We start from the raw sequence: 27,698 nt of genomic DNA on the forward strand, positions 1-27,698 counted from the left end.
GTCAGAGCCAGGTGTCAAGATCCAGGTCGGCAAAGGTCATGTCACAGCAGCTGGCACTGGAGACAATGCTGATACCTCCGCCTGCTGCTCAGGCCCCGGCGCTGGCAACCATCCCAGCACCAGTGACCTCCTTGACACTGACCTCCTCGGCACCAGCAGCCCAATGAACAACGTGACCCTCTTGGTGCCGAGGGAAGTTACCAAGGCCATATGCTGGTGCTCTCATCTTCCTCAGATGAGGTGGTTGCGGGCACTTCGATAGCCCCGGCCTTGGAAGATAACAGGGTCCTGCAACAGTTGCTGCACAGGGTGGCCCAGAACCCGGGGATCCAGACAGAGGAACTGGAAGAGGATGCTGATCCCATGGTGGACATCCTCTCCCCCTCTAGGCCCTCACGTATTGCACTGCCATTAATCAAAACTATAAATGAGACCACAAAAGCTTTGTGGCAGACTTCGGCCTCTTTGCCCCCTACAGCTAAGAGAAATGAGAGATGCTATTTCGTCCCCTCAAAGAGATGTGAGCATCTCTATACTCCTCCTCTGCCCGACTCTTTGGTGGTGGATGCTGCAAAGGGAGTATCGGAGGTTTCAGGAATCCTCCCCAAAAAATCAGGAGGTGAAAAAGGTGGACTTTTTCGGGAGAAAAGTCTACGCCACCGGTGGTTTGCAGCTCCGCATTTCAAACCAGCAGGCCATCATTAGTAGGTACTTCTTTAACACCTGCAGAGCATTGGTCAAGTTTGCCACGCTATTACCACCAGACTCCTGCTCCCAATTTAATGCCTTGTGGAGGAAGGCAAACTCATTTCTAGGGCCTCCTTGTAGGCAGCTTTTGACTGTGCTGGTGCGGCTGCCCGGACCATGACTACAGGGATGGTCATGAGAAGCTTATTTCCTAATACCGAAAGCCAAAGGTGGGCTCAGGCCCATCCTAGACCTGTGAGGGCTCAACAAGTTCGTGAAGAAGCTCAAGTTCCACATGGTCTCTTTGGCCTCCATCATCCCTTCATTGGATCCAGGAGACTGGTATGCTGCCCTTGACTTGAAGGACACATACTTTCACATAGCAATAACTCTGTCCCACAGAAAATACCTCAGGTTTGTGGTGAATGACACCCACTACCAGTTCACAGTCCTTCCATTCAATCTGTTGAACCGGACAGAGCTCTCTTGCTCAGACCTGGTTAGACAAGTCCTCCTTGGCAGTAGGAAACCTTCCACCAGAGCTACCTACCTTGCCAAGTGGAAGAGATTTTCAATCTGGTCGGCGCAGCACCGTTTGTCCCCAATGCTCGCCTCCATGCCACTCATATTAGACTATCTCCTCCATCTCAAGCAGCAGGGGCTGTCCATGCCATCAATAAGGGTTCACTTGGCTGCCATCTCTGCCTTCCATCCAGGCTCAGAGGGCTGGTCAATCTTTGTCAACCCTATGGTCAGTCGTTTCCTCAAAGGTCTCGACAGACTCTATCTGCAAGTCAGGCAGCCAGTCCCGGCCTGGGACCTCAACCTGATCCTTTCCAGACTGATGGTACCACCTTTTGAACTGCTAGCGACATGCTCCCTCCTCTACCTCTCGTACAAGGTGGTGTTTCTGGTAGTGATAACCTCAGCCAGGAGGGTGTCTGAGCTCAAGGCCCTAACATGAGAGCCCTCTTACACCATGTTCTACAAGGACAAGGTTCAGCTCAGGCCACATCCAGCTATCCTACCAAAGGTTGTTTCCCAGTTTCACATCAACCAGAACATCTTCCTCCCAGTGTTCTATCCTATGGTGCACTCGAGTAGCAGGGAGCAAAGGCTTCATTATTTGGATGTCTCCAGAGTGCTAGCCCTTTACGTCAAAAGAACAAAACCATTCCGGAAGTCCATTCAACAATTTGTGGCAGACAGAATGAAGGGTCTTCCAGTCTCTTCTCAATGAATTTTGTCATGGATCACGTCCTGCATCCGAGAGTGCTACAACCTGGCAGGAGTGCCTGCCCCTCCGATCACTGTGCCCTCCACCAGGGTGCAGGCCTGTTCAGTGGCTTTCCTGGCTCAGGTTCCTACCCAGGAAATATGCTGGGCAATGACATGATCCTCCATACACACTTTATGCTATTACCCAGCAGGCCAGAGACAATGGGGCCTTCGGTAGAGCGGTACTCCAATCAGTGCACAACTCCAACCCCGCCATCTGAATTTGGGCTTGTGATTCACCTGATTGGAATTGACATGAACAAGCACGCGAAGAAGAAAAAACTGTTAGTCACCTTCTCATAACTGTTGTTCTTTGAGATGTTGTTCACGTCCATTCCAATACCCACCCTCCTACCCCTCTGTCAGAGTACCCAGCATAAAGTAACTGAGCGGGGGTCTGGTCAGCAGGGCCCTATATTGGGCGCCATGAATGTGCAACTCCAGGGGACACCCAGGCTGATCCTACAGATACTGCTAGGGGAAAAATCTTCTGGTTGTCATGCCTGTGGTACACACGCACCTGATTGGAATGGACATGAACAACACGTCTCTAAGAACAACAGTTACAAGAAGGTTTCAGAGTAATAGCCGTGTTAGTCTGTATTCGCAAAAAGAAAAGGAGTACTTGTGGCACCTTAGAGACTAACCAATTTATTTGAGCATGAGCTTTCGTGAGCTACAGCTCACTTCATCGGATGCATACCGTGGAAACTGCAGCAGACTTTATATATATACAGAGAATATGAAACAATACCTCCTCCCACCCCACTGTCCTGCTGGTAATAGCTTATCTAAAGTGATCATCAGGTGGGCCATTTCCAGCACAAATCCAGGTTTTCTCACCCTCCACCCCCCCACAGAAATTCACTCTCCTGCTGGTGATAGCCCATCCAAAGTGACAACTCTTTACACAATGTGCATGATAATCAAGTCTGGCTATTTCCTGCACAAATCCAGGTTTTCTCACATCCCCCCCACCCCCATTTTATATAAAGCTGGAAATCATAGCGCCTGTTGCAGGTTTAACCACCCTTCACTTAAGAGAACTGTAAAAGACAGTTAAACAAGCTCAAAACAAAGGAACAAGCAGGTCAGCTCAGGAACATACAATCTAGGTGGAAGGACTGTGGTGTGTGTGTGTGTGAGTAAGTAAACAAACTCAGGACAGAGAGAGACATAGCATGGTGTGGCCCTGGAAGAAGCTACAGAGGTGTTTTGGGTTGGGGTTATGGGCTGAAAGAAAGGATGCTGTTTTCTGTTGTTGTTTCTTCTTTTGTTTGGGGAAACTGGACTTTGTACATTCTGTATACATAAACAAAGAAATTGCATCAAAGAAATACCTGCCTCTATTTTATTTTCACTTCCTAGTGGAAACAACCCACAGGGCCTTGAACTTGGATTTGCTGCTTGGGTGAAAAGGCGGTGCACACCCATAATAGCACCACTACTTCAGGATGTAAGGTGCTGTATCAATGTGAAGTGCTGAACTCAGGGGAATCATTTCCTCCTCCTCTGAGTTTGGCTAGGTTGTCTAGGAAATACTCCCACTCTTGCAGAAAGTGTCACAGGGTCTCCGGTGGCCACGAGGGCTTGTTTTTCTTCTCATCCTAAAGATGCCACCTCTATCAGCGAAACATCTGCCTTGGGGGTTGATATATCATTGACTCAAAGAGTCTGGCTCGTTAACATCACTTACAGTAACCACTTAGGTTTTCATTGAAGATGTCTTATCCATATACTGAGCAAATTCTGTGCCTGGCTTGTGAGAGCCAAGACTATCAGAGCCCAGTGTGATATGGCTGAAAACTTGCTCTCCCGCTTTTGAGGATTTCCTGTACCCTTCTCAATGACCAAACACACAAGCTGATCAGGAACATCTCTTGGAAGGAATGAACAGGAAGTTTGTTGAGAAAGTTGCCACACTGCCCCAAAATGCAAAAGACAGACAAGTTGGTTGGATTCCTTTCCAACAGATCGAAGGGCTTTGTTAACCAGCTCTGAAAATCGGATCTTCGTTATCTCAAATTGGTCATCCAAAATTAAACACCACTTTTGGAGATTTTGACTTGCTTACAGCAAACAAATAACAAGGCTGGGACTAGAATCAAGGGTTCGTGTCTACCAGTGCTGCAGCTGAGTCACTAGACCACATTGCATTTACTACAGTAACACTGACAAATTATCAGGCTCAAAGTAGCAAGGAGCCATATCCAGCTAGACATCTTTGGTGGACCCAAACTGGAGCTTTGTCCATGTCATGACTGCAAAACTTAGTTGAGTATGATTTGTGGTAAGAGCAAGGGCCTGAAATGGCTAATGTAACTATACGCACAAACTACTTTATCTGTGAAACTTATTAAAGCAAAGAAGAATCAACATTCACAGAATCACCATCCTAAAATATTGTAACTGCTCCAATCAAACATCAAAGGTTTTGGGGCTTGCTTCTATGTCACGGGGAGGCACTGAGAGACCTCAGCTCAAACTGGCTTCTTCCATCAGTGTTGGTCCAGTTGGTGTAAACACCACCTGGTTCTGTTTCACATAGTCTTGAGGAGTAAACAGTGTGCGTTGCTCCACTTTTCCTGGCCTGTTGTTCAGTTTCCCCTCCATGTGAGGATGGACAGCCCGCGGAAGGAGATTCAGTGCCAGACTTAGCATGGCTTTCTGACTGAATTCCATGCTGGTGTAATCACTTAGGAGAGGTGCCCTCATGCTAGAGCTGACTCTTTCTTTTTCGGTTGCAATTGCTTTTTCAGGGATTTTCAAAAGACTTGGACAGGTGTCTGGGCTACCACCAGCACTTTCAGAGTGGCCTGCATCACACTCACTGTTGTCTTCTGTGTCCTCAATAAAGGGCTGCAGCTTCAAAGAAGCCTTTGAATCCTCTTCTATCACATGAAGGCTGGTAGTATCATTGTCTGTTTGTGTTTGAAGCAATAGCCTTGAAGTGGGTCCCTGGCTAGCCTACAAACAAAATGAAATGGAAAGAAAAAAATAATTGCATGTTTCTGCACATAGTGTAAACTTTTATGATATTGAAATAAATAATTTACTAATACTAAGCAATAGAAAAACAAAGTCAGGAAATGGGAAGCCTGGCCGCAGCTATTACTTTCTTGTTTAATTGAGCTGGCCAAGCTATTTTATTTACTCTTTAAATTCCATTTACAATGTGCATTGGTATGAGAAACTTAATTAGGGAAATAAATATTTCTGCCCAAGAGGACCATATTCTCCATCCCTTCATTGTTAAAGTGAGGTGAGGTAGGTAACACATAAGTAATGAAATGTAAACTGCAGGATGTTCTGTGCAGGGCCCTATAACTATTGATCTGTGTGATTCACATGTTGATATCAACATTTAACCGGTTGAATTGAACAGTGCAATTCTGCCTAATTACCCTTTGATATCAACGTCCATCTGCAGTGCCTTCTAGTCGCTTCACTATCCCTTTGGTCTAGGTAAAGATTGTGTTGAAAGCTTTTGTATATTTTGGCTGGCTAAACTGCAGAGCAGTGTGTGATGTAAAGCCAGGTACTACCCGCTTAGAAATGTGTGTGTCCTGTTAGAGCCATACAAACTATCACAAAACACATAGAATGGAAAGGCTTTTTATAGTCCATAAATAGCATCCTTCCTTTCTGGTGACACTGCTTTGGTTTTTCCATTATCTATCTTAAATTACAGACTGGATGTCATGTTCTCTGACCCACCAGTAACTGCTTCAATCTTCACTTATTTTAAGTGGAGCAGGTGCATTCTAGCATTGATGACCTGAGAAATGATCAAGACTTTATTGTATTTCATTCATTCTTTCTGACTCCCATTCATGAGCTGGAGAATGACTGCCTGCTTCATAGCAGAAGCCATCCTCTAGCGGTCTAAGGAACAAAACTTTCCGATGGTTACGTTACCCCATAATTGTCCCTTAAAGTGATTCTGGCACCTTGCTCTGAAGAATGTGGTATAGGCACTATTGGAGATTGGCTACTGGATTTCCTGGATTGCTGGTCCAATCAGTTATGGAAGTTCCTGTGTTCCTAATCTTTGCATGCTCTATATTGGTGAGGTACTTATGACTACTGCAGCTATTAGAAAGTTCAGTGATTTAATTCAGTAATTCCTAGAATTTTTCTTAGATTGTGATATCTGGTATCCCATCTGAGTTTGCAGGGGAAATTTGCAGTAGGTACTTTTGATCATATGCTTGATCTCCTTTATTTCTTCTAGGAATTTACTACTGATTTACTTGACTGTGTTCGTTCTTGACTTGAAGAAATTTTGTGAGCGCTCTGACTATAGTGAAATTCCCTGAGGGAATCAGCTTCTATTTAACAACTTCACAATGCTCACTGGTGTATGTGGGTGCATCTATCACATTTCATGAGCCTTTGCTAATGTCAGGTTACCACTAGGTAATGTCTCCAAAAGTAGCTGCCTTGTTCTGCTGCCTACTCATTCTGAGCTATGTTTTCCCCCAAAAGCCTTTATGCTTCATCTGTTAACCATTATTTCTATTTCTGCCATGTTATCAGCACAGCAATATTTCTTACAGTATCAGTTTAACTGACTTGATTTCTTTCCACAGCTTCTCTCTCTGCTGTGTGTACAGTAACATTATGGCCACATACCAGCTATGTATTTTTCCCTCCAAGTACCTATTTTGGAGTGACATTCTAGGATGGAGAACTTCGCTATACAAGTCTTCCATCTTGCAGATGGAAATCACAACACCTTGCACCTGTGTGCTGGATACTTTGGGTTTCTTACATATGGGCAAATGTGCGCTTTGCACACACGATCTGATTCTTTTGGACAGCTGTGTCCGTTGGAGCCACACATGTGCCCTGTATGACCTTGGATGCAATTATGTGGACCCAAAACAAATTTTTTTCCAGAACTGCCAGTGAACTGAAAAATCAGTTATTGATGCAGCTCTAGTCCCTGATCAACTTATCTTAAAATGACCTCTTCTGACCATAGGCCTCTTTGCCAGCAACTTGAACAAGAAATGTCACATGCTTTTTGTCCTGAGGAGACATGTGAGCCCAGGCTCCCTTTTGGCTGTATTTATGAGTCAGTGGGACAGAAACCTGTAGGATGCCTTACCACAGAATTCCCTTAATTTCGAGAGTCCTGAGTAAAATAAGATAGGTCAAAGCCTTGTTAATACTGATAGCACCAGGATGGGTGTGTCAGTTTTGGTACTCTGGCAGATACATCTATTGATTAAACTGCCCTTCACTCTTTCAAATCTTCTGGATGCTGATTTCACAGAATCACTGTCTGCTCCTAAACCTGGTCCATCATTTCTCTACCTAACAGCATGGAGGCTCGCTGATTAAGTTCCACAGCCAGGAATTGTTCTGCATTTTGAAGCAGAGCAGAAACGTTAACATATAAAACCAGGTGGAAATGATTTTTGCTTTGGGTTGCTCAGGGTCAATGTTCCGGATCATTTTATTGTCGTTGAAACATTCAGGACTTTCAACCAGCTCAATTTAGGAGTCATTCGACAATATCGACCTGTTTCCCCGTCATTCAGGTTCACACAGTATTTTTTCACCTGACTGTTTCTGAAGGGCCTGATCCATGTGTTTCTACCCGTTAAAGAATTTTCCCTCCCTGGGAACTAAATGTGGTATCTCGGCACTAATGGAACATCCCTTTTTGAGCCTATGGCATCATATCATCTTTCTATTATGACAGCATTTTGGGTAGTTAGTATCTCTGCTGAAAGGGTGAGCCAGATTCAATCAAGTGTTTAATGGTAGGACCACCTTATATACAAAACCCAGGTGATTCTTGGACCTCTCCCAAAACTCTTATCCAACGTAGTCTCAAACTTACTTTTAAATCAATACATACACTTACCAGTATTCTTTCTGCCTGGGAAGCAATGCTCCATACATTTGTTCTGAGAGCTTTCTCCTACCTCAGTAGAGCAAAAATCTTTGAGTCACCATGGCTATTTATAGAGTTTGGGGACAGCTTTTGAGAGCAGGCTCTTTTGACCCAGAGCTTCTCACAATGGGCATCTGATTGTATTAAGGTCTTCTATGAACTACATACGTTAGCTGCTGCTTCTCAAATTAAAGCACACTTTACTAGGTCTCAAGGAACCTTCCTGATATGTTTTAGGAGTATCCCTCTATCAGATTTTCATGGCATCAACTTGGAATTCAATACATATTTTTACTTAGTGGCAGGTTCTAGACTGGATGCCCATTTGGCAGTGTGGTCCTAAGCCTTTATGTAGATAGAACATAGAACATGTCCACATGGCTGCCGTGATTGGTCCTCCTGTTTTGCTACTGTGGAGTCCTGTGGTCTTAAACTGTGTCCACACTGGAAAGAAAAACCTGTGGTATCAAGTCTCAAAGCCTGGGTCAGTTAACTTGGGCTTGTGGGGCTTGGGCTGCAAATAGCAGTACAGACATTCCTGCTTGGGCTGGAGCCCAGGCTTTGAAACCTGGCAGATGGAAGGAGGAAGGGGAGGGAGAGGTTACAGGTTACAGCCCGAGTGGGAACGTCTTACTGCTATTTTTAGCCCCTAAGACCAAGCCCTGCAAGCCCAAGTCAAGTGATCTGAGTTCTGAGATTCAGTGCCATGGATTTTCCTTTGCAGTGCAGAAATACCCCAAGTGCCTTCATTAATACATAATCCTGTGGGATGGTTGTGCCCACTCCTCCCTTTATGCCCTGGGTGGGGTGGGCAAGAGTAACCAGGGTGAATGTGTGGCCCCAGCAGACCTTGCTGGCCAAAATAATCTGATTTTGTGCTCATGGGGCCTATGTGCACCTACAGTGGGGTCCATGTGGCTAAAACATCTTACTGAACCTGGCGTAAGTAATCGTTCTTTCTAAATTCAACAATCCAAATATTTTAATTTTATTTTTGCTAAATGTCACTAACTGTCAGGGAAAGCGTGGGACCCTTACTGAATGGGGGAGGCAACTAGTGACAGATGTGGAAAAACCTGAAGTATTCAATGCTTTTTTTGCCTTGGTCTTCAAAGATAAGGTCAGCTCCCAGACTGCTGCACTGGTCATCACAGTATGGGGAGGAGGTGAGCAGCTCTCAGTGGTGAAAGAACAGGTTAAGGACCATTTAGAAAAGCTGGACATGCACAAGTCCATGGGTCCAGATCTAATGCATCCGAGGGTGCTGAGGGAGTTGGCTGATGTGATTGCAGAGCCATTGGGCATTATCTTTGAAAATTCGTGGCAACTTGGGAGAGGTCCTGGACGATTGGAAAAAGGCAAATATAGTGCCCATATTTAAAAAAGGGAAGAAGAAGAATTCAGGGAACTACAGGCCAGTCAGCCTCACCTCAGTCCCTGGAAAAATCATGGAGCAGGTCCTCAAGGAATCCATTTTGAAGCACTTGGAGGAGAGGAAAGTGATCAGGAACAGTCAACATAGATTCACCAAGGGCAAGTTATGCCTGACCAACCTGATTGCCTTCTATGATGAGATAACTGGCTCTGTGGATGAGGGGAAAGTGGTGGACGTGATATATCTTGACATTAGCAAAACTTTTGATATGGTCTCCCACAGTATTCTTGCCAGCAAGTTAAAAAAGTATGAATTGGATGAATGGACTATAAGGTGGATAGAAAGCTGGCTAGATCGTCAGGCTCAATGGGTAGTGATCAACAGCTTGATGTCTAGTTGGCAGCCGTTATCAAGCAGAGTGCCCCAGGGGTCGGTCCTGGGGCCAGTTTTGTTCAACATCTTCATTAATGATCTGGATGACGGGATGGATTGCACCCTCAGCAAGTTCGCAGATGACAGTAAGCTGGGGGGAGAGGTAGATATGATGGAGGGTAGGGATAGGGTCCAGAGTGACCTAGACAAATTGGAGGATTGGGCTAAAAGAAATCTGATGAGGTTCAACAAGGACAAGTGCAGAGTACTGCATTTAGGACAGAAGAATCCCATGCACTGTTACAGGCTGGGGACCGACTGGCTAAACGGCAGTTCTGCAGAAAAGGACCTGGGGATTACAGTGGACGAGAAGCTGGATATAAGTCAAGAGTGTGCCCTTGTTCCCAAGAAAGCTAACATTGGGCTGCATTAGTGGGAGCATTGCCAGCAGATTGAAGGAAATGATTATTCCCCTCTATTTGGTACTGGTGAGGCTACATCTTGAATATTGCTTCTAGTTTTGGGACCCCCACTACAGAAAGGATGTGGACAAATTGGAGAGAGTCCAGGGCAGGGCAACAAAAATTATTAGGGCCTGGGGCACATGATTTACGAGGAGAGGTTGAGGGAACTGGGATTGTTTAGTCTGCAGAAAAGAAGAGTGAAGGGGGATTTGATAGCTGCTTTCAACTACCTGAAAGGGGGTTCCAAAGAGGATGGAGCTAGGCTATTCTCAGGGGTGGCAGATGACAGAACAAGAAGCAATGGTCTCAGGTTGGAGTGGGGGAGGTCTAGGTTGGATATTAGGAAAACTATTTCACTAGGAGGGTGGAGAAGCACTGGAATGGGTTACTTAGGGAGGTGGTGAAATCTCCATCCTTAGAGGATTTTAAGGCCCTTTTTGACAAAGCTCTGGCTGGGATGATTTAGTTGGGGTTGGACTAGATGACCTCCTGCCCTAATCTTCCATGATTCTAACTGACCATGAACATACTATTTTACCTACTCATACTTTGTAAAAATCTGGAAGTGTTTTAAAACAACCACCACCACCACCACCACCAAAACAAATACAAAAAAGGCTAAAAAAAAGTCAGATCCACTCTGCTACGGAACACAGCAGGATATGATCATAAACACTGCCATACTAGATCAGACCTATGGTCCATCTAGTCTAGTATCCTAGCTTAGACATTGGCCAGCACCAGATGCGTCACAGGAAGGCGCAAGAAACCCAACAGTAGGCAAAAATGAGAGATCCTCCTGACCCATATAAGCTAGAGATTTCTTAAACACTGAAGTATGGATCTTTTAGCTAGCAATTTGCTAACACAGCGCTGATGTAGCTAGCTCCTCTGGCCCCTGCCCCAGCAGATGACATATGGCAGGCAGGTGTAGACAGGGAAAATTCATGACTTGAGTACACTACTGAGTTCTTGCAATACTTGGTTGGAATATAAGGTCTTGCTGTGATTAGTCTCTGACTAGTTAGAGTACCCCCAAAGCCCTCAGAAGTGTGCTGAAGCTGAGGTCAGTGAAGAACTAGTCCCAGAATCAGATAGCAGAAACCAGCTCCTTTGTGATGCAGCTGTGAATTTTGGTTCAAAATGTTTTATCTAACTTTCATATATTCCAGGATTCTATTAATTGTGTATTTGAACAATTCCAGATTCACGTGAACTTTCACACTCTGGATTTCTCAAGAAACCATCAGTCCTGGTGATTATTGACTCTTACATAATGGACTTTGTATAAGTCAAAAAAGTAACTTTTTTTTTCCTTTTTGAGTTACTTCATGGTTTTTTGTCTTTGTTTTTCACACATTTGCCTCAGTGCATGTTGCATAATGCTTGGGGAAAAAAAATCAATAGAACCTTTTTAAAAAGGAGTCGGAAAATCCCCTGTAAAAGCCTGACACTATGTTCCTAATACAACCAGAGCTTCTGCTAGATCTTTAATGCTGTACATTTACCAGGCACAATTAAAAAGAGAAGACGCTAGTAATCAGTGCTGCTGTAATTCACTGAAAGGGCCCATTCATAAACACTTTTCATACCCGTGGACTGATTCTTGCCACATCTTGGATAGCGCTGCTGTTTCTTGGATCTGGGACAGTTGGCCAGCACAATTTTCTTGACCTGGAAAGACATGCTTTTTAAACTGAGGCTCCAATTAAATGACTGAGCCTTCATATACTTCTGTTTTCATCACAAGTCATGTACATAGTTTGTCAGTATTTTCATGCACATCAGACCAGGATGTCTTCTAGCAGCTATAAACAACACACACAAACACACAAATTGGAGGTCCCAAACTATAGTCTATATTTTCACAGTAAGTTAGTGAGTTTCTGATGCAAAATTATTTAGTGTAATTAACGAGCTATGAAGGCCATCAGTATGTGACTCTCTTTCCATCTATACTGCATATCCACTTTCTCTTTCTTTAATCCATCACTATTTCCTGGCTCCTCCAACCCCCTTTCCTCCCTTGCAGGTTTACTTTGTCTTATCAGTAGCAACTTATAGATCAGTTTCCATTTAGAAATCTGCCCATCAATCAAGAGCAAGCATCTGCTCCTCCCCCATGATGCTACAAACCTGTGGAGGCCTAGGGACTAGAAGGCAGAGTGCAGCAGAGCTATATTAGCCCATGTCACCTCTTGCTTAGGACTCCGACACAATGGGAGATCCACCTACTTGACTGAAGGATCAGACATGGTATTCAGTGAACTAACTGTAGAGCAATAGTGTGGTGTTTAGATGCTGCTTGTAATTATTAGAATTGGGAGCACTGGCTGTTGGGAGTCTGAAAGGACAGGAAACAGGAAGGAGGGGGGGAAGTTGAGGAGGCGGAGTGAGAGCTACCGAGGGTGCAGCAGCAGCTTGGTAAAGAGATTTCCACTTTAAAAATAAAGGCCTGTTGAAGTTTGTTAGTATCTTGCCTGGTTGCTACAACATTTTGGCAACGAGGATGGATCTTCTGCCTCTGAACCCACCTGCACCCTTTCTGCAAAGCCCAGGTAAGCCTCCAATTGCTTTTATTGCCTGGATCCATATGTTTGAGACTTATCTGCTTGCAATCAGTGCTACAGAGATTTCTGAAGTAAGAAAGCATGCTTTGCTAATCCACTGCCTTGGAGCAGAAGGTCAGCATATATTTTACACGTTTCCCCTTGAAGATGATAAATATGAGACTGCACTCACTGCATTAAAGACCTTTTTTGTGCCAAAAGTGAATGTAGTAGTTAATCACTACAGATTTTGCCAGCATGAGCAGAAAACAGGGGAGCCTATAATGCAGTATATTGCTTCCCTGAGGAGTCTGATTGTAACTTGTGACTTTGGGAATATGGCAGATGAGATGATTAGAGACCAGCTCATTGAGAAAACAACCGTGCTTCATGTAAGAGAACGCTTCCTTTTAGAACCACAATTTACACTAGAAAAAGCAATAACCATTGCTACCCAGATTGAGTCAGCTACAGCTGAAGCCAAAATAATGAGCATGGATACAGGAGGCACAGTCCAGGCTGTGACTCCTTTGAAGAAAAGTTCACTGTCGCTGCAGACAAACAATTACAAGAGGAAAACTAATGAAAAACCACCGAATCAGCAAATTCAAAATACATGCTTTCACTGTGGATCCCCACAACACCTTGCAAGCTATACAGGATGTCCGGCAAATGTAGCTTAGTGCAATCATTGCAAAAAGATTGGGCATTTTGCTAAAGTATATCGCAGCAGCCAGTTCAATCAACAGGTGCATGCAGTTACAATACCAGATGTTACTGTGCTGAGCGTGGACAAAATCACTACTGCACATATTCCAAAACAAATAAAGTGCACTGTAAACGTTTCTGTCATACCCTCAGGCAAATCACACTCTATTCAGCTAATGTTGGACACTGGCTCAGCAGTATCTATACTACCTGATTCCATCAAATTTGCATTACTTTAAAGATGTGCCTCTTACTGAACCCAAACTTCACTTGGTGTGCTATTTGAAAAATATTGGCTGCTTTAAATCTCAGGGTAGTTAATGGACGAATTAATCTTCCTCAGCAAAGCACTTTTGCAGTACACACACCAGTTTCAGCTGGGACCCAACACCAGGTTGAGGAGAAACTTGGCTGTGCTTATGGATTTCTGCATAAAGTTAAAAAGCGGAATAATGTGATGCTTGTACGACAGAAGTTACGGCGCTTACCATTTTCAGTCAAGGAAGCTGTTTCAGAGGAACTGAGAAAACTTGTTCGAAAGGACGTTATTGAAGAGATTGACTCCTCAGAATGGGTTTCACGTATAGTACTCAGAGTAGCAGCCGTGTTAGTCTGTATTGGCAAAAAGGAAAAGGAGTACTTGTGGCACTTTAGAGACTAACAAATTTATTTGAGCATAAGCTTTTGTGAGCTACAGCTCACTTCATCGGATGCATTCAGTGGAAAATACAGTGGGGATATTTATATACACAGAGAACATGCAACAATGGGTGTTACCATACACACTGTAACCAGAGTGATCACTTAAGGTGAGCTATTACCAGCAGGAGAGGGAAAAAAAAGTGATAATCAAGGTGGGCCATTTCCAGCAGTTCACAAGAACGTCCAAGGAACAGCGGGGGAAGGAATAAACATGGGGAAATAGTTTTACGTTGTGTAATGACACATCCACTCCCAGTCTTTATTCAAGCCTAAGTTAATTGTATCCAGTTTGCAAATCAATTCCAATTCAGCAGTCTCTCGTTGGAGTCTGTTTTTGAAGTTTTTTTGTTGAAGAATTGCCACTTTTAGGTCTGTAATCTAGTGACCAAAGAGATTGAAGTGTTCTCCAACTGGTTTTTGAATGTCATAATTCTTGACGTCTGATTTGTGTCCATTTATTCTTTTATGTAGAGACTGTCCAGTTTGCCCAGTGTACATGGCAGAGGGGCATTGCTGGCACATGATGGCATATATCACATTGGTAGATGTGCAGGTGAACGAGCCTCTGATAGTGTGGCTGATGTGATTAGGCCCTATGTTGGTGTCCCCTGAATAGATATGTGGACACAGTTGGCAACGGGCTTTGTTACAAGGATAGGTTCCTGGGTTAGTGTTTCTGGTGTGTGGTTGCTGGTGAGTATTTGCTTCAGGTTGGGGGGCTGTCTGTAAGCAAGGACTGGCTTGTCTCCCAAGATCTGTGAGAGTGATGGGTCATCCTTCAGGATAGGTTGTAGATCCTTGATGATGTGTTGGAGAGGTTTTAGTTGGGGGCTGAAGGTGATGGCTTGTGGTGTTCTGTTATTTTCTTTGTTGGGCCTGTCCTGTAGTAGGTAAGTTCTGGGTACTCTTCTGGCTCTGACAATCTGTTTCTTCACTTCAGCAGGTGGGTACTGTAGTTGTAAGAATGCTTGATAGAGATCTTGTAGGTGTTTGTCTCTGTCTGAGCGGTTGGAGCAAATGTGGCTGTATCGTAGCGCTTAGCTTTAGACAATGGATCGTGTGGTGTAGTCTGGATGAAAGCTGGAGGCATGTAGGTAGGCATAGCGGTCAGTAGGTTTCCGGTATAGGGTGGTGTTTATGTGACCATCGCTTATTAGCACCATAGTGTCCAGGAAGTGGATCTCTTGTGTGGACCTGAAAACACCATCCTAGCCACTATGGATGTAGAAGCCCTCTATACCAACATTCCACACAAAGATGGACTACAAGCCGTCAGGAACAGTATCCCCTATAATGTCATGGCAAACCTGGTGGCTGGACTTTGTCCTCACCCATAACTATTTCACATTTGGGGACAATGTATACCTTCAAATCAGTGGCACTACTATGGGTACCCGCATGGCCCCACAGTATGCCAACATTTTTATGGCTGACTTAGAACAACGCTTCCTCAGCTCTCGTCCCCTAATGCCCCTACTCTACTTGCGCTACATTGAGGACATCTTCATCATCTGGACCCATGGAAAAGAAGCCCTTGAGGAATTCCACCATGATTTCAACAATTTCCATCCCACCATCAACCTCAGCCTGGACCAGTCCACACAAGAGATCCACTTCCTGGACACTATGGTGCTAATAAGCGATGGTCACATAAACACCACCCTATACCAGAAACCTACTGACCACTATGCTTACCTACATGCCTCCAGCTTTCATCCAGACCACACCACACGCCCCAATGTCTACAGCCAAGCTCTATGATACAACCGCATTTGCTCCAACCCCTCTGACAGAAACAAACACCTACAAGATCTCGATCAAGGGTTCTTACAACTACAATACCCACCTGCGGAAGTGAAGAAACAGATTGACAGAGCCAGAAGAGTACCCAGAACTTACCTACTACAGGACAGGTCCAACAAAGAAAATAACAGAACGCCACGAGCCATCACCTTCAGCCCCCAACTAAAACCTCTCCAGAGCATCATCAAGGATCTACAAACTATCCTGAAGGACGACCCATCACTCTCACAGATATTGGGAGACAGGCCAGTCCTTGCTTACAGACAGCCCCCCAACCTGAAGCAAATACCCACCAGCAACCACACAACACACAACAGAATCACTAACCCAAGAACCTATCCTTGCAACAAAGTGTTGCCAACTGTGACCACGTGTCTATTCAAATTTATTTGAGCATAAGCCTTTGAAGTGAGCTGTAGCTCACGAAGGCTTATGCTCAAATTTGTTAGTCTCTAAGGTGCCACAAGTACTCCTTTTCTTTTTGCGAATACAGGCTAACACGGCTGCTACTCTGAAACATATTTATTCAGGGGACACCATCATAGGGCCTAATCACATCAGCCACACTATCAGAGGCTCATTCACCTGCACATCTACCAATGTGATATATGCCATCATGTGCCAGCAATGCCCCTCTGCCATGTACACTGGGCAAACTGGACAGTCTCTACATAAAAGAATAAATGGACACAAATCAGACGTCAAGAATTATAACATTCAAAAACCAGTTGGAGAACACTTCAATCTCTTTGGTCACTAGATTACAGACCTAAAAGTGTCAATTCTTCAACAAAAAAACTTCAAAAACAGACTCCAACGAGAGACTGCTGAATTGGAATTAATTTGCAAACTGGATACAATTAACTTAGGCTTGAATAAAGACTGGGAGTGAATGTGTCATTACACAACGTAAAACTATTTCCCCATGTTTATTCCTTCCCCCGCTGTTCCTCGGACGTTCTTGTCAACTGCTGGGAATGGCCCACCTTGATTATCACTACAAAAGGTCTTTTTTTTCCCTCTCCTGCTGGTAATAGCTCACCTTAAGTGATCACTCTGGTTACAGTGTGTATGGTAACACCCATTGTTTCATGTTCTGTGTATATAAATCTCCCCACTGTATTTTCCACCGAATGCATCCGATGAAGTGAGCTGTAGCTCACGAAAGCTTACGCTCAAATACCTTTGTTAGTCTCTAAGGTGCCACAAGTACTCCTTTTCTTTTTACATATAGTAGTGACACAGAAGAAGGGTGGAGCCATTCACCTTTGTGTGGACTTAAGGGAGCCAAATAAAGCTATTGTGATTGACAGCCATCCTCTTCCTCACATAGAAGAAGTATTTGCAGAACTCTGTGGAGCAAAGATGTTTTCTACTCTTGATCTGCAGAGCGCATACCACCAGGTTATGTTGCATGAAGATAGCAGAGACCTCACAGCATTTATTACACATGAGGGACTATTTCATTTTCAACGTGTTGCATATGGTCTTGCATCTGCCCCAAATGCCTTCCAAAAAATGATGTAATTGATTCTGAAGAATCAATATGGAGTTCAGTGCTATCTGGATGATTATCGTGTTTGGAAATACTTCTGAGAAGCATGACAATAACCTGTCGTCTGTACTAAACTGCATCGGCAAAGCAGGCCTCAAGCTCAATAGGTCCAAATGCAAATTTAGACAAACCGAACTCTCCTTTCTGGGGCATACAATTTCCCAGGCTGGAAAACCTATGTCACTTGCCAAATGCATGATAAGACAGCAGTGACATATACCCCTCCATTACAGCCTGTTCCTCTTCCTGAATCTGCATGGGAAAAAGTGGCAATGGACATTGTAGGACCCTTTGATACTGCTCCAAGTGACTGCTGTTATACCATCACTTTAATAGACTATTTCAGTAAATGGCCTGAGGTAGCGTTTACATCGCAAATCTCTTCTGCTACAGAATTAAGTTCCTCTCTTCAGTTTTTAGCAGGGAAGATAACCCCAAAGAACTGGTTTCAGATAATGGTAGTCAATTTACTTCCCTGGAGTTTGAAACTTTTCTAGCAGAGAGGAACATTTTACACAGAAGGTCATCCCTATATTACCCTCAAGCCAATGGGGAAATTGAACGGTTTAACAGAATTTTGAAAGGGAGTTTGCAAACTGCTAAACTGGAAGGGCGATTGTGGATAACCTTCACTACTGATTTCTTGCAAGCATACTGGGCTACACTACATGCCACAATGCAAAGATCACCCACAGAGTTACTGCATGGGAAACAGAAGAATACTAAACTGAACATTGCTGGATTGTTAAAGGCACGACCTGAGGCCCCAACCGAGGATGATGTGAGAAAAACAGTTGAACAGAACCAAGCAAAGTATAAGGATTTCACAGACAAGCGGTGGGGTGCTAAGGAACCAAAGTTTTAGAGTGTGGTTCCTTCGTTAGAATACAAAAACCTGGAATTTTATGCAAAGGGGACCATAAATTCACAGCTTCTCTAAAAAATCATAGAGAAGAAGGGATCAACTTTCTGATGGGCGAGTATAGAATGCTTCTTTTCTTGCACCTGCCTATGCACCAAGAGGAGATTACGTCAACACCCAGTCTGCACTGGATGACTTCACCTTAGTATCAACACAACAGGACATTGCACTGGAACCAGGGCTTGAGAGACAGCCTGTCAGACCCAGGCTACCACCTGTCTGGACTAGAGACTGTTATGTAGTATCTACAGTGTTTTCAGTGTAACATTTCTGCCAGCAGTATAGTGTCTTGTTTCATATTTGTTCCTGTGGTTAGAACAACAATGTTTATTTTAATTGGGAGAGTTTCTTAAGAGAGGAGGGAATGTGATGTTTAGATGCTCCTTGTAATTATTAAACTGGGATCACTGGCTGTTGGGAGTGTGAAAGGACAGGAAATGGGGAGGAGTTGAGGAGGCGGAGTGAGAGCTACCGAGGGTGCAGCAGCAGCTTGGTAAAGAGATTTCCACTTTAAAAATAAAGGCCTGTTGAAGTTTGTTAGTACCTTGTCTGGTTGCTACAACAAATAGGTACTTCCTCATGCAGACTTGATATAAAATCCAAATTCTAGCTGCATTTTCAGGGCTTAGCTAGTATGTCTGCCTCTGTGCTTAAATCCTATTAGGGTTAGTGGTGGGGGAAAACCTGTGGTGCTTTACCAAGGTAAAACCAAATTCATGAGCCTTGTTCAAATTAGCTTCAGCTGAGGGCCTTCATGAACACCACCTCAACGTGATTTATAATCTCTTATTGAACTTGGGACCTGAGAAATAACAAGCTTTAAAAAGCTAGCCACCTCTAACTCTGGCTAACTTTACCATGTATGTGTTCAAGCTAGGCCTCCAGGCCTACAAGAAATCAGACAGTATTTGATGGTTAAACTGAGAGGCAGCTGGAGAAAGGTGATACTATTTTATATAAATACAAAACTACTCTAAAATGGAAATAAGTATACATGCCACAGAGTGAGCTGGGCCTTTAAGAGGGTTAGGGCTCAAATGCACCAGTGGCATTCTTGGCTCACTACCCTGCACACCCTACCCCAACCCCCTCCTGCACTCCAAACCCCTCATCCTGGCCCCACCCCAGAGCCCATACCCCCAGCCGGAGCCCTCACTCCCCCCCCGACACCCTTGCACCAGTCTGGAGCCCCTTCCTTCACCCCAAACCCCTCATCCCTGGCCCCATCCCAGAGCCCATGCCCCCAGCAAGAGCCTGCACCCCCTCCTGCACCCCTTGGCCTGAGTCCAGAGCCCCCTCCTGCACCCTAAACCCCTCATCCTTGCCCTCAGGCCAGAGCCCATACCCACCCCCGCACTCCAACCTAGAGCCCTCTCCTGCATCCCAAACCCCTAATCCCTGGCCCCACCCCAGAGCCCACACCCCCAACCTGAGCCCTCACCCCCCTGCATCACAACCCTCTGCCCCCAACCTGGTGAAAGTGAGTGAGGGTAGGGGAGAGTGAGCAGAGATAGAATGAGTGGGGACAGGGCCTCGGAGAAGGGGTGGGGGCCTCAGGGGCAGGCCAGGGGTGTTTGGTTTTGTGTGATTAGAAAGTTGACAACCCTACTCACCTCCCCCAGGTGGTGGAAATGCCTGCTGAAGTTAGGTGATAATAGCAGGCCTGCTGTGGGGATAAGAGCAGCCTGTCAAGAGTGGATGAGGGAGACTCCACTAGTAAGGGCTTGTAAGTGAATGCTCTGTGAAAAGTGAACAGGAAGACTCCATGGAAGTAGGTCTGTGAGCTATAAAAAGTGGGAAGGAGCAATAGGAGGCCTGGAAGCATGTGGGAAGAGGCCCTGGAAAGAACGCAGGATAGCCTGGGATAACAGGGCAGACAGCCCAGGTGTTCTGGGTTCCCAAGGCTGGGCATCTGTAGCGGAGGCTGGGTGTGCCTATGCTGTCACTCTGTGAGGGGTTACAGAGACCCTTGCTATTAACGGAAGACAGGAGTGACTTTTTTTTTTAAGCTGCCACCTGGTGAGGTGATGCATTGAACCCTGTGAATGAAGGGTGGATGAAAGGACCGAGTAGTGCCCAGGAAGGCTACAGCTGAGCCCAGGAGAAGGGTAATGCTGAAAGAGTGTGGTGTGGAAGAGAAAATGAACCCTTGAAAGGAGGACTGTGTCAGGTGAGTGTGGCATGGAAGACTTGTGTGTGTTTGGACTTGGCTTATACTCTGGAAGGGGAGGACTTTTGACTTGACCAGAAGGCCATGGCAGAAAGAACCATCTCAAGGCAAGGGGAAACTGAGGCAGGAGACAAGCCCAGAGCCAGATTGGGTAAGTCTCTATTACAATATGTATATAAAAATTATATCTAGAGTATCATTACCCCTCCCATCCCAGCCTTAATATGGGTCATCCTAGACTGTAAGCTTCTCAGAACAGGGACTGAGACTACCTCTGTATCGCTCTGAGCAACACAAGGCTCCATCCTGATTAGTTTGGCACTTCCATAACAATAACGGAGCTTCTGGCAATTATTTTCCAGTGGAAATGGTGGAGAGCAAAATGTGGAAGCAGGGAAGGAATTTCAAAAGCAGTTAATGTTGGCCTAACTCTGCTCCTGTTGAAGTCAGTGTGAGTAGAATTAATTTAACTTGGACTCTGTTGAGAATCTCCTGGCCCCAATTCTCTCTGCATATGAAATCAGTAGAATAGCACTCTGTATGTGTTTTTTTTAAAAATGATTCACTTTAATATTATCAGTGCAATACCTCAAAGCTAGATTGTATTTTGTTGGATGAATAAACATTTTCTGACTCTGCTCTCATGAGCTGAGAGGCTTCCGGAAGTCACTGAAGGAGTTCAAGCTGTCTGCCTGCTCTGCCTTTAGATGCACTTTTTAAGAAATCAGCCTAGCTCATGTGACTGAGTGAATTCATTTTCTTAGACCTCCACCCTGCCCCCTACCCCCACCCTCCAAAAATATCCTGTCAGAAACAACTGTTATGTAGGTTTCTGGAATCTTAAAAATGTTTATATATTTTTTCTCATGCAAAGGGTAGGGTCAGTCTTCAGGTTTTCGGTTGGTTGGTTGGTTGGTTTTATTTTGGCATGCTCCAAACTTTGAAATCATAACAGGTTCACATGATTTGACACACTATTTCCCAGTGCCCTGACACAAACTCAAGCTGTCACCTCCGGCTACAGAACAGATATCAATGAGCCTCAAATTCTGAAAGTAGCGATAAGCCAGAGAGAGGCCAGAAAGGATGAGTAGTTGCTGCAGGGAGGAGAGTTGTGGTGGAGCAGTAGACCAGAATAAATCATGCCATGGACCATATTTGACCTTAGGCTATGGTTTTGACATCTTGTCTGCTCTAGTCACTCAGCACTAATCAAGTCAGATAATGACAGGAGAAATAGTTAAAGCAGAAAAAACGGAGATGGGGGCAGGGTTCCAGGGTTTCCTTATAGTAATCTATGACAGGTTTTGCATTAGTAGACTATTGGTGCATTTTCAGATGCACACCAATAGTTTACTAATGTGCAACCAGTCATGGTTTATTATTTATTTATTTATTTTATTAGAGTATAGCTCCTTCAGTTTACATTTTGTAAAAATAATATTTTAAAAAGACTGTTCTCTGGGGGAGGGGATATTATGCAACATTCTTCCACTATAGAAAGTAGTTCCTCACAAAATGGGAAAAACCACCATCATGTCTCAACAGGTGCCTTGTTATCTCTGTCTTCTTCCCCTCATTGTTTCCTCTTCACTCATTTAACATAATGTTGGAGGTGGTACGAGATCATGTCCCAGATTTGCACTAGTGGGATTTGATGCACTACTTAGGCTAGTGGGACTTTCTAAATTATATCAATCTGTATGTGGCTTTGAACAATCAATCCACAGTCCTACTGTAATAGGACTGTGATCCCAGTTCATCAGGAAAAATAGGCCATAATTATCAATTGGACAATTATTCCTTGCATAAGAAGTTTTATCTATTTTTGGGACAGTAGGTGGTATTACATACTTATCCCATTGATGTATGAGATGGTAACTGGACTGGCAGCTGTATCAAAGACTAAAACATTCTGAGTTTGTGGCAAAGAAGCCTCTTTAGTCATCTGTAGCTTGCACATTCTTGGTTTGTTAAAGCTGTTCCAAACCCACAAGAATTGTGTAAATTATCAGTATAACTTGCTTTTTTGCATCCTGTCTCATAAGGACTTGTCATTTCTAGTTTCAAATTAGAAAGACTAGTTGTGCAAAAATAAGACATGACTCAACACTACAGAATGCAAGGTCAGGAAATGTACTTATGCTGTGCAATAGCCAAATCAATACTACCCTCTTACCTTCTAAGCATCAATGAACAAATGATGGGTAGAAAAAACATGGTGGATGTGATGCCAAGACAAAGGGCAGCAACAATACCTTCAAATTCCCCTTTATCTGATGAGAGATAAACAGAGATGAAAATCACTTATGGGACCAGGGTTTGAGAGACTGGAAAGAGATGGAGTTCTCTTTGCACAAAGCATAAACCTCACAGTTATAGCATGGGATCCCTGTGATCTTAGCCACAATCAAATCAATAGAAAACTAATTTCAAGTTCCACACATGACTGAATGATAAACCTTTAAAATCAAAAGCTGACCACAGAAAGGAGCTGTATAAAAAGTGGGTGGAGTAGGGAGTACTTTGCCTTGTAAGGCCCCATCTAAGCTATGGGCCAGATCTGTAGCCCCAGACTATGAGATTGCTTCAACCAGCATAATTCAGAGTAGCCCTAAATTAAATCAGGGGCCATTTTGGTCCCAGGATCTCCTCTTTTGTCCCCTATAACTATAACCTTGATTCTGTAATCAGCTGATGACCTGCTAATTTGACCTGGTTACAACAAAAAGGCAGCTTTATTCACAACACAACCATGTCAACCGTGGCTGTGTAACTACACCTACTACGCTGCCTACCATTATTTGCATCAACAATTTCTGGGAAAGTATTGCTAGAGACCCCTTTCTGCCCCCTTTCTGAGTGCCCAGAGGAGATGCACAAAGACCACCACCAGCACAAAGCTGTAAGGAAGTACATGCCATCTTGGTTACCTAGATGGCAGGTAGAGGGTCCTGTATACTCAGCAAAACCAACAGCATTTTAACCTGGCTACTGGAAGATAATCATATGCTGTTGATGTGGTCAATGCATGATTAGAACTAAGTATTAACTAAGTTTTGTGTGGACACAAACAACACTTACAATAAAGCTGGCTGAATTTTATTTTTTTTAAACAGTTGTAAATTTTTTCAGTTCCAAAAAAATGGATTTTGGTAAACAATACATCAGCCATTTTGATAATTTTTCATATTTTTAAATGAGTAAACTGTGAAACTTTGAAAAAATAGACACTTCAAAATAAAAACTCTGAAATTCATAATTTTTCTCATAACAAAATTTGTTGTTTTTTTTTAACCAGCCATGTCAGTAACTGGTCACATTCATTTGAAAGTTAGTGCAAATAGAATCTGATACAAACAGTGTGTCCTTGCTTTACTCACTGATTGTACCAAGCTTGATTCCTTAGCGGCAGCATGTCACAGTTTTTAAGGCCAGAAGGGACCAACAGATCATGTAGTCTGACCTCGTGCACATTACGAGCTATGGAAACCCACCCAGTTATCCCTATATTGAACCCAATAACCTAGATTAAACTAATGTAATACAGCCCTCAGGAGACTAAACTATTATGTGCCACAGGTAGAGAGTACAAGGGACTGAGGTGAACCAATGTCCGAGGCCCCTGCAATGGCAGGGAATTGATTTGGTGAGATATATATCCAGATTTGGTGAGATATATCCAGACGATTCTAGCAAGGAACCTGTGGCCCATGCTGCAGAGTAAGGCAAAAAAGCAAATCAAAACAACCCCTGACCCCAAGTTTCCTGCCATCCTGACTTGGGGGAAAATTCCTTCCTGACCCCAAATCTGGCAATCAGTGATCTGGAGCACGTGAGAAAGACCCACCAGCCAAGTGAATGGTACAAGAAAATTCTCTACACAGCCTCAGTGCACTAGCCCACCTTTTCCGGAGTCCCATCTGGGCATGGTCTTTTCTGATGCATCAGAAAAGGGAAGGGAAAAAACTCCGACTACATCAGGGATGGGTGGGAAGGAAGAAATTCCTTCCTGACATCTACAGCTGACCAGCTAAAGTCCTGCATGAGATTTAGGAACATAAAACTAACCCAAAAGGAACTCTTTGGGCCACCAAGCCCAGCCTCCCCCTCTTCCCAAGCAACCCCATCAAATCCCACTAAAATTTATCTAGATCATTCTTAAAACTAGTTAGGTTGTTTGCCTCCCACTGTTCCTGTTGGGAGGCTGTTCTTGAACCTCACTCTTCTGAGAGTTTATAGAAACCTTCTTTAAACTTCCAGCATAAAATTTATTCATGGCCAATTTATATCCAAGTGTTCTCATATGAAAATTGGTTTAAGTTAATGATGAACCATTTCATGTTTGCAGGGGAATTTTAGTTCCTTTCCCATTTCTGTCTGCTTCAAGCCCTTGGTGTGTGGGTTTGTTTGTTTGTTTTTTGTGCCGTACAAAAACTGACCAGAATGAAATTATAGGCCTCCCTCATTGCTTGTCTGCTGAAGAGAGTTCATGGGAGTCTATCATGTTTACCCCTCCTTCAAGTCAAAGGAGGGGTAAACATGATCACCCTTTTCCTAGCTCCGCCTCTCAGTTTTACAGGTTGTTCTACTCATGGCTAATATTGCCCAGGGCTGAGGTTTTGGAATAAAATACCACAACCCATTTTTATGGTGTGAATCAATGCAGCACAGCACAGTCACAAAAAGAACTTCACGGTACCATATTTCAGAGTAGTGAAAAACTGTGAACGACTTTGGGCTCCTTCTCCTGCAGTGGTGACTCCTGAAATCTGTACTCTATAGGCAGTTTTTTCTTTAAGTCCTGTTAACAGGTAGCAGGTGGTAGAAGAATTGACAGCAACAGCTGCAACACAAGAGGGTGAGGGATCAGCAAATGTACAACACTAGAGCCAAATTCAAGCTGTACATAGGAACAAGCCCATAAAGCTGTAGCTGAGAAGAGGCCCAACTTCATGCCCTCATCCCAAACCTGTAGGAAACCATACTCTGCAGACCTTCTACGGTTGGTGCCAAAGGAGGAAGCATTCTGTGGCGGATGCTGGGATTGGGACCCACTATGTAGCCTCTCTTCTTGAAATTAATCCGGATCCTGGAACAAGCAATCTCAGTGTATGGCTATTTGAAGATGGTGTGCCATAAACTTCCAGTATAGGTAATTGCCTGGGTATTTAACCCAAGAACTCCAGTGCTAAAAGCATGAGCCTCTACCACTTGAGCTAGAAAGTAGTTCCTCACAAAATGGGAAAAACCACCATCATGTCTCAACAGGTGCCTTGTTATCTCTGTCTTCTTCCCCTCATTGTTTCCTCTTCACTCATTTAACATAATGTTGGAGGTGGTACGAGATCATGTCCCAGATTTGCACTAGTGGGATTTGATGCACTACTTAGGCTAGTGGGACTTTCTAAATTATATCAATCTGTATGTGGCTTTGAACAATCAATCCACAGTCCTACTGTAATAGGACTGTGATCCCAGTTCATCAGGAAAAATAGGCCATAATTATCAATTGGACAATTATTCCTTGCATAAGAAGTTTTATCTATTTTTGGGACAGTAGGTGGTATTACATACTTATCCCATTGATGTATGAGATGGTAACTGGACTGGCAGCTGTATCAAAGACTAAAACATTCTGAGTTTGTGGCAAAGAAGCCTCTTTAGTCATCTGTAGCTTGCACATTCTTGGTTTGTTAAAGCTGTTCCAAACCCACAAGAATTGTGTAAATTATCAGTATAACTTGCTTTTTTGCATCCTGTCTCATAAGGACTTGTCATTTCTAGTTTCAAATTAGAAAGACTAGTTGTGCAAAAATAAGACATGACTCAACACTACAGAATGCAAGGTCAGGAAATGTACTTATGCTGTGCAATAGCCAAATCAATACTACCCTCTTACCTTCTAAGCATCAATGAACAAATGATGGGTAGAAAAAACATGGTGGATGTGATGCCAAGACAAAGGGCAGCAACAATACCTTCAAATTCCCCTTTATCTGATGAGAGATAAACAGAGATGAAAATCACTTATGGGACCAGGGTTTGAGAGACTGGAAAGAGATGGAGTTCTCTTTGCACAAAGCATAAACCTCACAGTTATAGCATGGGATCCCTGTGATCTTAGCCACAATCAAATCAATAGAAAACTAATTTCAAGTTCCACACATGACTGAATGATAAACCTTTAAAATCAAAAGCTGACCACAGAAAGGAGCTGTATAAAAAGTGGGTGGAGTAGGGAGTACTTTGCCTTGTAAGGCCCCATCTAAGCTATGGGCCAGATCTGTAGCCCCAGACTATGAGATTGCTTCAACCAGCATAATTCAGAGTAGCCCTAAATTAAATCAGGGGCCATTTTGGTCCCAGGATCTCCTCTTTTGTCCCCTATAACTATAACCTTGATTCTGTAATCAGCTGATGACCTGCTAATTTGACCTGGTTACAACAAAAAGGCAGCTTTATTCACAACACAACCATGTCAACCGTGGCTGTGTAACTACACCTACTACGCTGCCTACCATTATTTGCATCAACAATTTCTGGGAAAGTATTGCTAGAGACCCCTTTCTGCCCCCTTTCTGAGTGCCCAGAGGAGATGCACAAAGACCACCACCAGCACAAAGCTGTAAGGAAGTACATGCCATCTTGGTTACCTAGATGGCAGGTAGAGGGTCCTGTATACTCAGCAAAACCAACAGCATTTTAACCTGGCTACTGGAAGATAATCATATGCTGTTGATGTGGTCAATGCATGATTAGAACTAAGTATTAACTAAGTTTTGTGTGGACACAAACAACACTTACAATAAAGCTGGCTGAATTTTATTTTTTTTAAACAGTTGTAAATTTTTTCAGTTCCAAAAAAATGGATTTTGGTAAACAATACATCAGCCATTTTGATAATTTTTCATATTTTTAAATGAGTAAACTGTGAAACTTTGAAAAAATAGACACTTCAAAATAAAAACTCTGAAATTCATAATTTTTCTCATAACAAAATTTGTTGTTTTTTTTTAACCAGCCATGTCAGTAACTGGTCACATTCATTTGAAAGTTAGTGCAAATAGAATCTGATACAAACAGTGTGTCCTTGCTTTACTCACTGATTGTACCAAGCTTGATTCCTTAGCGGCAGCATGTCACAGTTTTTAAGGCCAGAAGGGACCAACAGATCATGTAGTCTGACCTCGTGCACATTACGA

General features: G+C 43.7%; 1 protein-coding gene across 1 annotated transcript; it reads right to left on the reverse strand.

Annotated features, from left to right (window-relative positions):
* Positions 1–2,451: 2,451 nt before the first annotated feature.
* Positions 2,452–26,179, reverse strand: LOC140911933 (interleukin-6 receptor subunit beta-like). The gene is made up of 5 exons (XM_073346093.1): positions 26,071–26,179; positions 25,196–25,339; positions 22,673–22,769; positions 11,677–11,758; positions 2,452–4,932 (listed from the first exon to the last, which is right to left on the reverse strand). The coding sequence occupies exons 1-5, from the start codon at positions 26,177–26,179 to the stop codon at positions 4,441–4,443; spliced, it is 924 nt and encodes a 307-aa protein (XP_073202194.1). The 3' UTR covers positions 2,452–4,440.
* Positions 26,180–27,698: the final 1,519 nt, after the last annotated feature.

The sequence above is a fragment of the Lepidochelys kempii genome, chromosome 5 (assembly GCF_965140265.1).
Source record: "Lepidochelys kempii isolate rLepKem1 chromosome 5, rLepKem1.hap2, whole genome shotgun sequence".
NCBI lineage: Eukaryota > Metazoa > Chordata > Testudines > Cheloniidae > Lepidochelys > Lepidochelys kempii.

What these genes read in the sequence shown, in the direction of transcription:
- LOC140911933 (XM_073346093.1), bottom strand. Translation starts at nt 26,179, where the DNA reads ATGTGCAAGCTACAGATGACTAAAGAGGCTTCTTTGCCACAAACTCAG. An exon ending in TTTCACTACTCTGAAATATG is followed by an intron (nt 22,770 to 25,195) that starts GTACCGTGAAGT and finishes ATCTCTCATCAG; the next exon opens with ATAAAGGGGAATTTGAAGGT. An exon ending in TGGCAAGAATCAGTCCACGG is followed by an intron (nt 4,933 to 11,676) that starts GTATGAAAAGTG and finishes TTTTGTTTGTAG; the next exon opens with GCTAGCCAGGGACCCACTTC.